At 36.0% G+C, this 13,585-nt stretch overlaps 2 protein-coding genes across 3 annotated transcripts; both read right to left on the reverse strand.

The window, feature by feature from the left end:
• Positions 1-100: 100 nt before the first annotated feature.
• LOC128884909 (GATOR complex protein NPRL3) lies at positions 101-7,547 on the reverse strand. 2 transcript variants are annotated; one of them, XM_054138589.1, is made up of 8 exons: positions 3,369-7,547; positions 2,209-2,643; positions 1,778-2,049; positions 1,615-1,710; positions 1,326-1,544; positions 930-1,263; positions 670-846; positions 101-612 (listed from the first exon to the last, which is right to left on the reverse strand). In XM_054138589.1, the coding sequence occupies exons 2-8, from the start codon at positions 2,368-2,370 to the stop codon at positions 238-240; spliced, it is 1,635 nt and encodes a 544-aa protein (XP_053994564.1). In that variant the 5' UTR covers positions 2,371-2,643; positions 3,369-7,547; the 3' UTR covers positions 101-237. The 2 variants fall into 2 exon arrangements, with proteins under 2 accessions (XP_053994564.1, XP_053994563.1); XM_054138588.1 differs by having other exon boundaries at positions 2,209-7,547.
• Positions 7,548-7,582: 35 nt separating this feature from the next.
• LOC128884845 (ets DNA-binding protein pokkuri) lies at positions 7,583-12,179 on the reverse strand. Its single transcript, XM_054138500.1, has 4 exons — positions 12,116-12,179; positions 10,584-11,243; positions 9,696-9,945; positions 7,583-8,905 (listed from the first exon to the last, which is right to left on the reverse strand). The coding sequence occupies exons 1-4, from the start codon at positions 12,177-12,179 to the stop codon at positions 8,629-8,631; spliced, it is 1,251 nt and encodes a 416-aa protein (XP_053994475.1). The 3' UTR covers positions 7,583-8,628.
• Positions 12,180-13,585: the final 1,406 nt, after the last annotated feature.

Below are 13,585 nucleotides of genomic sequence, written 5' to 3' on the forward strand. Positions count from 1 at the left end.
CTCAATACAAAACTACAATTTACTATAATCTAAAATACATACTTTCTGATGATTTTTTTTTATTTGTGAAAATTTATTAGGGCATTAAAAAATTGGCATATCAAACTCGAATTTCTTCAGTTTAATCCAATACGACTTAAACTTTTAATTTTTTTTATACAATGTCCTAATTTTTTAAATTAATATTTACAAAATATAATTTACACACAATTTAATGATAAAACTAAAATTAAAATATTACGAATCAAATTGACTATAAAATAGGGCTATAGCAGGATCTTCACATTCAGACGTGATCAATACATCTCGAAATTTATCTAAAATTTGTAACAATTGAGACCTGCGAATATTTTCCAAGTACATAATTTCTTCCAAATGATGTCCTCCGTTGAAGTAACCAATACGACATAATCTCTCAAGCAATTTCCTATCATCAGAAGGAATATCATAATCTTCAGATTGATAATTATAGATTCCATTTTCTTTGTGAAGATTCATCGATAACTCTTCTTTGATATTGGTTGGGATTCCTTTGGGAGCATCATTCAAATTCAACGTGTTGCTACTTTCTGTCATTTCATTTATATTGTGATTCATTTCATCCTTTGTATCCTTTGGAAAATAGATTTTGTAGTTCGTAAATTCTAGAAAAGTATTTTTTAAACTTACCAGTAGTGCTCGGCCATGCACAGTTGGCATGTACTGTACATATGTATGCAATTGTAAAAGTAAATGATTTTTTAACAACCATATAACTATTTTCACTAATTGTGTTTGTTGCTGCGATTGATTCAAAGGATTTAATTTTTGACTTATTGATGTTGGTAACGAAAAATCGCTAATAACCTAGGCAAAGTTGCAATTACAATTTGTTTTTATATCCGATATGAACAATACTGAATAAATACGAATAACTTTTTCGTACATACTTGCAAAAGACAGAGTCCTGGAAATTCATCAGAAAATGCTTCTAATAATTGATTTGTTATGACAGCATCCGGTGATACAACGTAAACATTGCTTTCACAAAGAGGATAAATTATAGTAGCTTTGGCCCAATATACTAAATGACCAGTTAATTGAAAAACTTGAGTAAGCGTAAGATCAGAATCAGCAGCTAAAGTTTGTAGACTTTTTAGTGGACTATACATTTGAATAAGACGTTTCAATGCTGGAGAAGAATCTATCGGAAGTGTGTCCAATAAATGTAGAGGTTCGATAAGTAACAGCAAACCATGATAGGGTCTTAAGCTATTCAAACACCTGCAATGAAATTTAATGTTTAATACATTACTTTAAAGTTTAAATATTACTTTAACACTGGCCTGTCTATTATTTCAGGATTAATAACAAATCCTTTCTTATGAGATTGATGAACTTTTTGTGGGAGACAAAAACGTACTTGAATCCATTTATTAATCATAATGTTAATTATACCAGAAGTGCTGAGGCTACTAAATACAGACTTTAAGTCACGTGCGAGCAAACTTCTTTGTAATATTAATTCATAGGGTGATTCATCGCAGTCACTTTCACCTTCTGATCTAGAAATATGTATTAAAGAATTCTAATTATTAATTTTCCAAAAGAGTAACAAACTATAATTTCCTATACCTAGTAGCAACTTCATCATGAGTCGAAACCATCATTTTTATTTCTTCCATTACGAATCCACATCTCTTTTCTTCGTGCCTCAAAGCTATGCCTAATCTAAACAAAATAATATGTGAGTCCTACAATGTGTTATATATTTTTATAAGCATAATATATAACAAACCTTCTACTCAAATCGTAATAACATTTTACTATAGAATGACTTGCTTGTGCTTGGAGAGCAAAGACTATATTGAAAAGCATAGAAGAATTAACTTCCTTTAATCCACGAGATGGAACTAAAGTTGGATGTCCAACAAAGCGAACGTCGTTCACTTTTAATTCAAATTTTTGTTCGCATAATTCTGGTTTAACAGCGAATAACGTTGACAGGACTTCATCGGTTACTCCAGTTAAGTTTCCATTACTTATATTAGAAGTCAGAAAAGGTAAGGACTGTCGATGAAGTTAATTTAATATCACATTATTTTACAATGCAAGCATATTAAGAAATGCGTACAGGAAATATTTATAACATAGATTTATACTTCACGGTAGTAATTTTACTATATGCCGAATAAGCATTACAATACTATAATGTTGCATAAAACTGACCTGCAACAAATCTTCTGTGATAGTCAAAGAATAAGGATTCTTCCTTTTAGTACACTGATTAGAATCTCGTGTATATTTTGCTACGTATGGGTAACGAAATAGTAGTCTGTCACCCTTGCTATCACTTTTTACAAGAATTATACTTAATGGGTTTATCTCCATAATTCTTACTAACTTATGAACTACAGAGGTTATATTAAAATTCCAACAACATACAAATAAATTATCAAGAGACAAATATGATATTCATATACACCAAATGTAAAATATTACTAAAAACGTTCGATTGAATTCGTTGTTACTTGAAACGCTGAACATGAAAGTTTTTGACACATCGATCACAACAATGTGTTGCCGGAACCACGCGGTTCGTGTTCGCTACACTTGATAATGATACTACAAAGTGATATATATGTATATCCATTATAGTGAGTTCTGCAAGAAACATACAGAAAGCTTACCATTGTTGAATACTAGATCATTTTTCATTGAAATTCTAGACTTTAAAACTTTGTATTAACTTATATCTTAATTTAATCCACAATGATTTGGTTACTTGGTTTTATTTATTGGAATTTGGAAAATACACCGATAATTATTTTTGATAATTAATATGTCTGATCAAATACAGAAATGTATTACTGTATTAGTATCTAAAAGTCAAAATTTTCTGTATAAATTACCATATTACGTCATATTTTATATTATGACTGCAATGAAAGTATACTTATTCTATATATTGTTATATCTTTAAAATATATCTTTGAGGAAGGAAGAGCAAATCATTTTATCAATATAACTAGTTCCTTATTCGAACAATTGTCACAAAAAATTATAATAAAATCTTTGCTAATAATTAAGTAGCTTTAAAAATAAATTCTACATATATGGATCAAATTAATCAGCATGATAGTTCTAATGTTAATCCTAGTTCCTCATTTTCTTCGACTATTATTTTAGGCAGCAAAAATTCAATCCTTCGGTGTCTCGTCTTTTATCTTCAACCTGGCATTTGTTATCACATTACAGCAGTGTTGAAATTTAATTTTGTATGCATTCTAATTACGGGCATGCACATATAATATTCTGATAGAAAATATACGGTTCATATAATAGAATAGAATATTCACACAATGGAGGTTTATCAGTATTTCTGTTACCTTGTTATTTTTGATGGGGATAATAAATTGACACTAGAGATTAGCTTAATAAGTAAATAAATCTCTATTTACACATTGCTCATTCATTTGCAATGAGTTACACGATAAACGATCGATATTCTCCTAAAATTGTACAGGTTTTATTTTATACAGAATGTGCAAAAAGAAATGGGCTATAAATTCTATCGGTAAATCGGAAAGGCGATAGTCTGTAAGTGTTGGGGAATAAAAGGGTTCTTAGTAGCATCGAACCTTTAGAGATAGCGCAGACGAATCACACACCGACTGAAAATAATATCTTGAGCGATAACGTCCTGCGCAAACGGTATCGGCGCTGCTCTGGTCCATAAAACTCCACGTGCACGCATGCATGTGTAACATATATAACATATTTCCGAGGATATGTAACATTCCAAATGAAGATTTCTTTAGTACGATAGTATTTTTGGAAATATTCATTGGCAACGAGTACAAAATTTACGTTAGTATTTAATGCCTGTTTAAAACGTATGAGAACTGATGTACAAGTTCCTACTTTGCCAATAAATAATTCTAAAATGTTATAATATAAACGTTACATGTTTCTTTCGATACATTATCAAAACATAAGTCTTTAGAAATCGAATTTCTCACTGTGTGTGCTGTGTACGACAAAGGGAGAGGTTATTAATATATTTATAATTATTATAAATCATTCTCTCATGAAAATTATATACACGAAACAAAAGTTTTCCTATGTATCTGTATACGTTATGATAAAAATTTCACAGAGATCACAGTGTACAAATAGCCAAATACAGTAGTTTCCGGATAACTGAAACGACTTTTCCCCGGTTAACTGTAACGAACTTATCACCATCGCTATTTATATGCTTATTACGCGAATAAATCATTGCCTCGAGCGGTAGACGGTCTCAGGCGAGAGCGATAAGATGCGCACGAGAGATCGAATTTCATCCACAAAATGAAAATAATAATTTTTACATTTACCGTTATATATCTTCTCGTCAGAATTGATTTAGTTGATCGCAGTTGAAATATTTTCATCTGTGTTGCTCTACTCCCTGGCTAGCCAAACTAGCCTTCTTTACGTTATTGTTACTCTAATCTCTTGTCTTGTAAAAATGTTTATGTAGATACATCCTCAACGAAGTGGACAACAAGTAATTATTCATCATCAGTATTCGTTTTTATTAATTTCTAGTTGCACTTCTCTCATTATTCCTTTGCGTCATTGAAATGCACGAGTAAGATATGCCATATGGAAGTGCGCAAGCAACTTTGCATCGACTACGACACGTATGCTCCCAAAGTAAATGATGGATTAAGGGGTTAACACTAAAACTACCTACGATCAACCTGTTATAATTACTACAATATTTTATAAGGTATTAGATAGACTGGAAAGTAATGTCGTTTCTTTTACATTAAATTCAAACAAATTTTTAATAAATTTCTATTTTTAATCAATTACGTAATCGCCTTCGTTATCCACAGCCTTTTGCCATTTAATGTGGAAATTTTCAACGCTATATCGATAAGAATCAATGAGCTGATGAGTGATAAACAAGTATTTAAAATTGCACAAACGACATTACTTTCCAGTGTACCTAATAGATCGGAAAGAGATAAATCAATTAATCAATATATAAATAGTTTCCCATTTCTTTCTTAGTCCCCTAATTATCACCAAAAAATTGCCAATTGCTAATTGAGTAATTTTTAACGAAAGTACATGGATCAAATTGACTGATTTGATAGTTTTAGTGTTAAACTTGTGCGCTACTAATCGTGACTGACAATGAGATGGTATTTGAACTCGTTTCCCGCTAGAAAAACGTCACGCCGTTGGCAAATACTCTACCAAAGATATAATAAAATATATAAAAACATTAACTTTCATCAGTGGATAATTCGTCCAGAACGGGTGCGCTGATGATCTATTTCGCTCACGCTTGGTGTATTCCGTTCACTCTCCTCGACGGACGGTATGTGCGTAGCTCTTCGATCCGAGATTTAAAAAAAAAGACATCCCTCCCCGGATAACTGAAACGGCGAGGACCCGATTTCGTTTCATTCATCCGCAGATTACTGTACAAAGTTTTCCATTTATAAATCCCTTGCTCGCTAATACAATTCTCATTTTTTCAGTTTTAATCCCACTTTTCGTCTCTCCTACTCTCTCTCATTCATACACACGCAATCGTACGCATACTCGTTCGCTCGTAGTAACGACATTCATACATTATTTTTTCCCCCCTTTTACGCTTCGAGTCTTATGCAAAAATACGATCTTAAAACCTGTTTCTAATCGTACGCACGCCTTCGGTCCCTAAACAGGTGATCTTTTCTTCATTTTCTCTTGAAAGTCTAGGGTCTGTTGGTGAGGAATGTGAGCCACAATCCCATCGACAACGAACATAGAAATTTTGCATATAAATTTCTTTTCGGTAGTAAAAAAAATATATATATATATATATACATATATATATATTCAGGGAGAGAGAGAAAGAGAAAGAGAGAGATTTATTTACACATAAATCTACATGTATCTATATATATATATATAACTCTGGCCCCGAATTCCATAAAACTCTTTCGCGTTTTCGTTTACTTAACAGAGTTCACTATACTTCTTTTCATTTTATAGTTCGTCAACTTATTAATAGATAATTACGATTTAGGGATACGGTCATTGTCCTTTCGAGAGTTCCATAAACGTTGGTGACGTTTTACCTTTCTCCCTCTTGCTTTTTTTTTTTCGTTTCTTTGTTGTTTTCACAGAACATTCGACTAAACGTATATTTGCACATAAATTACCGACGATTAAATTGGCACAACTGAGGTGGCGCAACGGGAAATTGGTTCTGAAGTTTTATCGAATCCAGGTATTTACAGGGTGGATCTTCGCCTCTCGCGCAACGGAGGATCCTCGTAAAAGAATCGAAGTAGGATTGCTTGTTCTGCACAGTTTATAATACATCAATTTCTCGACTCTACGCGAAGACTTTTAATAACAGTTTCTCTTTTCGTTCGAATAAAAAACTTTCGATAAATCTCAATCTCTAGTTACATAACTAAGCATAGTTCACTCCGGAAAATTTACTTTCAAGCTAAACTTTACATCACAGAATAACTTTGGAATGAAATACCTCGATCGTTTCCCGAACACCGTTTTGTACGTTCGTCGGCAACGCTTTATAAGCCTTTCTAAGGTATGCTCGATACTAACCGATGCTTTCGAGTCCAAGCTATGTCTTTTGAATAAGATACTCCTAAAGGATTCTAATTAACTGTAACATTAACGGACAGTTCTTGACTTTTTAATTATACGCAATTATTAGTTTAAATTTATGCGCTTCTGTTATGTTTAAATTACGTATCGATGTCGGTGTCATTTGAATCCTTTGGGGCTCTAGTGCGACGCAGACTTGTGCGGTGACCGAGAGTCGTTTCCCGAGTGCAAAGAGTTAAAACGTAGTCGTAATGCTGACAAAACGTCGGAGTATCTTATTCAAAGGACACGACTCAGATCTCGGGAGCCTCGGTTAGTATCAACTATGAAGACTGGGCTGTGAAAGCCTCAAATATCTTTCTAAAGTAGTTCGTTGTAGAAGTGAATATCGTTCCACACTCGCACACGTGTCTTGCGCACACAAGGGATGGAAAAACCGATGGCGGAATATCCGCGAAAGTTCAGCTTCACTGAAGCATCCTCCAGGATTGCAGGATGACGACCGATTCCTGAGCTCTCCGAAGCGAGGCCGTAAGGAGTCAATCATCGGAAGGACTCGAGGTGGTCCTCGAGCCGATTCAAAATCGGTTGAAAATCGAACGTCATAGAGAGATGATATTAACGTTCAAGCAAAATCGATCAGCGCTTGAAGAATCGACTGATAATTAACCCTTCGCAGACGTCCATTTTGGAGCAACATCCACGTTACGCGTTGGATGGATAATGTACAGGATAGTTCACCGGATATAACCACCTCGGTTTATATCAATATTATCATGCATAGCGAAAAATGATTAAAATAAAGTTAAACGATTTCAAGTTGGACACATTCTGGTAGTAGTTTGTATTTGTAGGTGAATGCGTGGAGAACGTATGAATGATATTAACGTTTTCTCTAAATCTGACACCTTTTTAGACAAGGACAGAGCTAGACTTTTCGTTCAGGGCCGAAAAGATGATGATGATAGAAGACTATGATATCAGAATTAGGATGTTCATATTTCAATAACTTTTTTCTTCTTATGTATGTTCACACATAATTCTGTAATGCATGAATCGATTACCATAAGACTATTTCGTTTTATAAAGTTTTCGGTTTTTCCAATTTGGAAAAATCCGCGTAGCAAACATCAAGTCTTGGGGCCCGGGGGTGTAAAACGTGGCATGTATACTTTAGAGCCGCGACACCCCTGTCGTCCTACGGGTCAAGTTACCTGGGCCAATAAAGCAATAACTACTGTTTCGGTTTACGACCTCGCAAGATCCCTTCCAGCGACTACACGTTTCGTGTTCTCGTTTGACTCCTTATTGTTGGGTATGGGAGGCGCGGATATTATACTAATAACAACAGAATGTGCCTCGAAACCACTTCAACTATATCTTAAACATTTTTCGCAATGCATGACAAGGGACGTAAACATAGGTGTTAATATCTGATAAACTACCCTGTATACACTCTGAACGCTGATAGGCGTTCACCTATCCGTACAGGATCAACGGAAGAACGTACATATGCGTCGATCGTCCGCAAAGGGTCGAAACCAGTCGATTGGTCATCGACGAGGCACAGTAGAAGACATATTTCTGTTTCAATTTTTCTCCTCGGCGCTATAGTGCAGGTTGATCCGTACCTTTGTAGAATGTACTTTTCATCAGTCTTTTTTTTATATCGTTCCGGAAACGTCTGTAATTCATTTCTTTCGTGTCCGTGGATTTGTTTCCTCGCTAATTTCGTATCTATCTAGTCGTTTGATCGGCAGCGATGTAGAAACCAACAGATTCTGTCATTTCGGAATGATAATAAATATCCCTTGGAAATCATTTCCTGATGGCAGACAGTAGAAAGATGTTTCTTTCGCGGTTGTTCTCCTCGATACGCTTCATAAGCAGATTTCATCATCGAAGAGATTTTCTAGAAATCGCATTTCTGTTCGCGAACGAGCGACGAGGATGCGCTGCGGTGAAACGGTCTATCGACACTGTCGGCATTTAAAACGCACAATCAAATCGGCACTAGGTTTCGCGTCACTTCCTCTCCTCCGACTCTTGATTGGTTTTTACGAGATTGTACGCGTGACTTCTATATTTCGTAGGCGGATCGTGAAGAGGTAGAGGTTGCTGTTGTTGCTGTTGCTCGTTGGATGGCTGACTCATGCTGGACATCGAGAGGTCTGTCGGCATATCGATTTCCGGCTCGGCGCCACTTCCTCCTTCTTCTTCCGGCTCCGACTTTATCCGCATTTGCTGACGCAGCAAAGATATGTTCTTTATATTCTTCAGTTCTGTCGGATTTCGCAGAAACCTACACACAAAGACATTACGTACTTTTAAATAAGTTCTGCTTTCACCCATGGTAATGGCGAAACTATGTTTACACATTCTTAGATAGGCTTTCAACTTTTTCAGTGGCTACGGACACCAGGGTGGTCCCTACTTCAATGATTCTTTTTACATCTTAATGATTTGCATGTATCAGGACTACCGGAAAGTTCGATAAACGATATACAAATTGCAATCATGCTGGCAAGATGTCATAAATAATGATAAAAATTATATTATTCGATAAAATTTATTCAAAGGTATGAGGAATTTATTATTTTAAAAACGGACAGAACTTTCCGGTAGACTTAATATTAGGGTTGTCCCAAAAGTTTCTTTCGCGAGTCGCAACTCAATTATTTTACGTGATCGTGTTTGTATAAATAGACAATCTAATTTCATAGATATTTATGTTGTAACAGTAATGGAGCAACACGAATCGTGCACAATTCAGTAATGTAACATGAACCATAAAATATCGTGCATGTATTACTTATTAATAAAGCGAAAGAAACTTTTGGGACAACCCCAATATATCAGCCCGGTAAATATGAAGCTAGTTTTTCTAATTACAATATTTTTGTAATATCATTTTAAACGTTTTAGTTTCATAGCTTCATATTTACAGCGCTAATATACAAGTGCTAATATACAAGAAAATAATTAAGATAAGAATTATTTGCATGTATTTGTAATATATATAAAAAAAAAATATCATTGAAATAAGGTCTTCAGTCTAACTAAAAGTAAGAGGATGTTTCATAGAAACTCACTGGTAACAGTGCCGTTCTCCTTGGACCTTTCGTAGGATATTGACACGATAGTAGTACCGAAGGGCTCTACTCATTTTGTCGTAATTCATGGAAAGATGATTCTTCTGGATGCCCCAGAGCCTCGCTAGGCCGGGAGGGTCGACAATTTTGAACACACCCGTTTCCCGACTTTTCCACGCGATGTAGTGTGTGTATCGTTGCGAAGGGTCGTTTAGAAGTTGCTGAAGAAAATCCCACAAAAGTCTACCATCTGAAAGAAAAAAAAAATGTTTTCAAATTGTAACATCTTCTTACATATGATTAAACTGCTTATAATTAAATTAACATAGTATATATAATATATATAATTCGTAATACGTAGTACTACGTTTATAACAATTAAATATATGTAAACTGTTTTTATTAATACGCATTAGGCGTGGAAATTAATTTTTTAATGTTTTCAAGGTGAATTTTAAGGTGAAAATTGATTTCGTGTCAGATTTGACAATGTCGTTTCTCGTTAAAGTTTCAATAGTCTAAATGGCCGAGACAGTAACTCTAGCAATTATAAAGAGATCTTTTTCAAATTTTGACAAAAAATTCTGAAATATACAAGGGTGTCTCAGAATTACTGTAAGAACTGGAAATGGAGAGTAGCTAATTGTAAGACGATTCTGAACGACAGTTTCCTTTGCAAAAAATGTCGGATGGTGCTTACACTAATTATGCGACATCCTGTATATTTTGTATAAAATACAACAACAACAAAAACCGATTTCTTGAACATGTTACAGTGGTCTGGCCCAGGCAACGCGACGAACGTGTCCCCCTAATTCTGGTTGAAAATCGTAAAAGCTGAAAGAAAACCAGAGAACAGAAAGCAGGACGAGTGAAACGAGTACTCACTTGTATTGGGTTCGGGCGAATCGTTTGGGAAAAATTCCCTCGCGTTGGCAGGATTCGTCCTGAAGGCACCGGGCGTCAGAGGCATCATTGGCTGTGTTAACGTGGGACTTGGTTGATCCTTAACGCAAACTTCGCTTAGCCTTTGCGCTGCTAAAGCGGTCGGCGTGGCTGGCGGGCTTCCGGTAGCCGCTTGTTGGTTATCCTCGTCGGAGTCGCTCTTGTACACTTGACTTTGAGTGCCCTCCGTGTGTCCTGGCGAACCCGCTTGACTGTCCACCGACGGCGCAGGTGATAATGTCACCGAATTCGCGGACATTAACGAGGCTAAGTTCGCGGTGTACGGGTTCTCCGTCCAGGTGGGAGTGGGTGGATGAGAATGAGGGCTGAGAGGATACGCGGAGGGTCTGGTAGGTGTCACGGGACTACTGGGAAGGCACCTTTGAAGCTGATTAAAGTCCCTGGCAAGCATCGAAAGCACGTTGTGCAACACGTCGCCCGCGCCTGGGCATCTTTCTCCCAAGTCGGCCTTTGTCAATAAGCAAAGAGCCTTTCCGTTCATTTGGAACATGTCCATGTCGAATTGGGGTAGGTCGAATTCTCGTTCGGCCCATCGGAGAAACGTCGCCACGTCTTCGCGGGACCACAGTCGCGGGTCGGAGGCTGTAACAAACGTTTATCGTTATTTTCACTTTTATTTTTATCAGGGAACAGAAATAAGTCATTCTAAAATATTCAACGATAAAAGTCATTGACAAGAACTTGATTATTATTGAAATTCAAGATAATCAACACAGAATATAAGGAACAAACATCGAAGAATAAAATTATTAAAAAATATCGATTTTTTAACGATTTTATACAATATAATATAATATAATATAATATTATAAAATATATTTATATAAATTCTATATATTCTATATATATTTCTACAGACAGATATCTATACAGACAGATATAGAATATATATTTCTACAGACAGATATCTATACAGACAGATATCTATACAGACAGATATATATATAGACAGACATATCTATACAGACAGATATATATATATAGACAGACATATATATATATTCTAGGTCGATGAGTTCCTCTAAACAAGTGCTATTTTATTACGAATAAAAATATATACATGTACATCGTTGTACGCATCCTTGTATATTTTTGTATATTTACATTCGACGTAAATACGTAAATATCCGTAGATTGGTCATTTGAAATATCTATTATTTTAAACGAATAAATTACTTTTATCTTCAAATAACCGAATTAAAAATATAACGAATCGAAATAAATGATTTCGAATAGCAATTAATTCTTTTCATTTCAATTAAAATTTTCCCGAGTCTGACAGATTAATTGCCCTCGTACTTTATATTACACACAGCTACGTCACCGTGCTGAATTGCAGCAACACCGAGGAAGCCGGTAAGATCTCACCCGGAATTTCTTTCACCCGACATCATACTTACTTGACTCACTACATGACTCAAAGTGTTAAACCACGCCCCCGCGAGCTAAGATACCGTTGGTGGGGAATAGTTTACGACTGATAGGGCACATGTGTGCGCAGATCACGGACTCCCACATCTCAAGTCCTTGTCAAGCCAACTGAACCTTCAAGGTCACCTCTGTCCGTACCTCTGCCTCTTTTATTTCCGCGTTCCGCTCTCGAAACAAAACGAAGACAGCGGTATTGGCTTGAGTTATCCTTGAAGGTTCGATTGGCTTGACAAGGACTTCGATAGTATAGAAAGAAAAAAAAAGAAAAAGTAAAAGGAAGGAAGAAGTAAAAGGTGCCAGAGACGCAACGATTATCGAATGATGAGTCGATGGAAAGATGTGCAACAACAGCTATGCAACTTGCTGCACGATGAATCATTAAGTTTATGGTCTCTTTAACGAGTTCCGTGTCACGTGGGTCGCGTACGAATCATTCTAAACTAAACTATCCGTTCAAGTTGTTTGTAATTTCACCGTGTAACGGAAACGGTTTCTTTCCCAAAATTAATACGGAACAGTTTCGTGCTTGTAGCAGAATGACTAAATAGAGTCTGTCTCGCAAGCAGCGTGTCGGCTATATTTTTGTAAATATTTCTATATATTACATAGGTTTCGTATAGGTCGAATCTACATCTAAAACACTAATACGCATTTAGCTACCTCTCTTAAGCTGCCAGGACCAAATCAACAGAATCATATCGGACTTAGCGGAATATTTAGTACTGCATTTGTACTAATTTGTACCATCAAAAGAAATTTTGTACCTGTTGCCGTTTTCAAGAAAATCGTAATATTAATATTAAGCTAGCAGCGCCACGATTTTTTCGTAAACGGTAACAGGTACAAAATTTCTTTTGGTGGTACAAATTAGTAAAAATTCAGCACTAAATGTATCCACTTTAATTTTGTCATTTTTATTAATCTTGACGCGTGGTCCCGCTAGCTTAATATTAAGCTAGCAGCGCCACGAATTTTTCGAAAACGGCACGAGGTAGAAAATTATTGTTGGCGGTACGAATTAGTACAAAATAAGTACTAAATATTCCACCGAGTCCGATACGATTCTGTTGATTTTGGTCCTGCAAGCTTAAGCGAGGTCAGTTTCGTACTTGTAGCAGAATGACTAAATACTATTTGTAATTGACCATTCGACTGGTCCAGACACACACTCTGGACAATCGTTTAGTATCCAGCACGAAACGGCAGAGGGGGTAGCTTTCTGAACTCGCAATAACGAAAGGAAGGCTTCAATAATTCGCAGTAACGAAAGGAAGAACACCGTTTATCGCGAAAAGGGATCAACACGTTCGGCGCGTCAACGCGTTATTCAACGTACATAGAAACGACGTTCGATTCGTTTCTTGCACCTTTAGCTGCCTATTTTGATTTCGTTGTACTTTATAAGGGTGTCCCAAAAGTCGGGGAGGAGCCGGAAACGGGGGGTAGCTGAGACGATTCTGAACAACAATTTCCTTTGCAAAAATGTCGGATGG

The sequence above is a fragment of the Hylaeus volcanicus genome, chromosome 2 (assembly GCF_026283585.1).
Source record: "Hylaeus volcanicus isolate JK05 chromosome 2, UHH_iyHylVolc1.0_haploid, whole genome shotgun sequence".
NCBI classification, from domain to species: domain Eukaryota; kingdom Metazoa; phylum Arthropoda; class Insecta; order Hymenoptera; family Colletidae; genus Hylaeus; species Hylaeus volcanicus.

Excerpts from the sequence above, each read along its gene's own strand:
- LOC128884845 (XM_054138500.1), bottom strand. The coding sequence starts at position 12,179 with ATGTGGGAGTCCGTGATCTGCGCACACATGTGCCCTATCAGTCGTAAA. Across the intron at positions 11,244-12,115 it reads TAAACTATTCCCCACCAACG|CCTCCGACCCGCGACTGTGG; the intron begins GTATCTTAGCTC and ends CGTTTGTTACAG. Across the intron at positions 8,906-9,695 it reads GGAGAACGGCACTGTTACCA|GTTTCTGCGAAATCCGACAG; the intron begins GTGAGTTTCTAT and ends CTTTGTGTGTAG.
- LOC128884909 (XM_054138589.1), bottom strand. The coding sequence starts at position 2,370 with ATGGAGATAAACCCATTAAGTATAATTCTTGTAAAAAGTGATAGCAAG. Across the intron at positions 1,545-1,614 it reads CATGATGAAGTTGCTACTAG|ATCAGAAGGTGAAAGTGACT; the intron begins GTATAGGAAATT and ends ACATATTTCTAG. Across the intron at positions 613-669 it reads TGCATGGCCGAGCACTACTG|GATACAAAGGATGAAATGAA; the intron begins GTAAGTTTAAAA and ends TATTTTCCAAAG.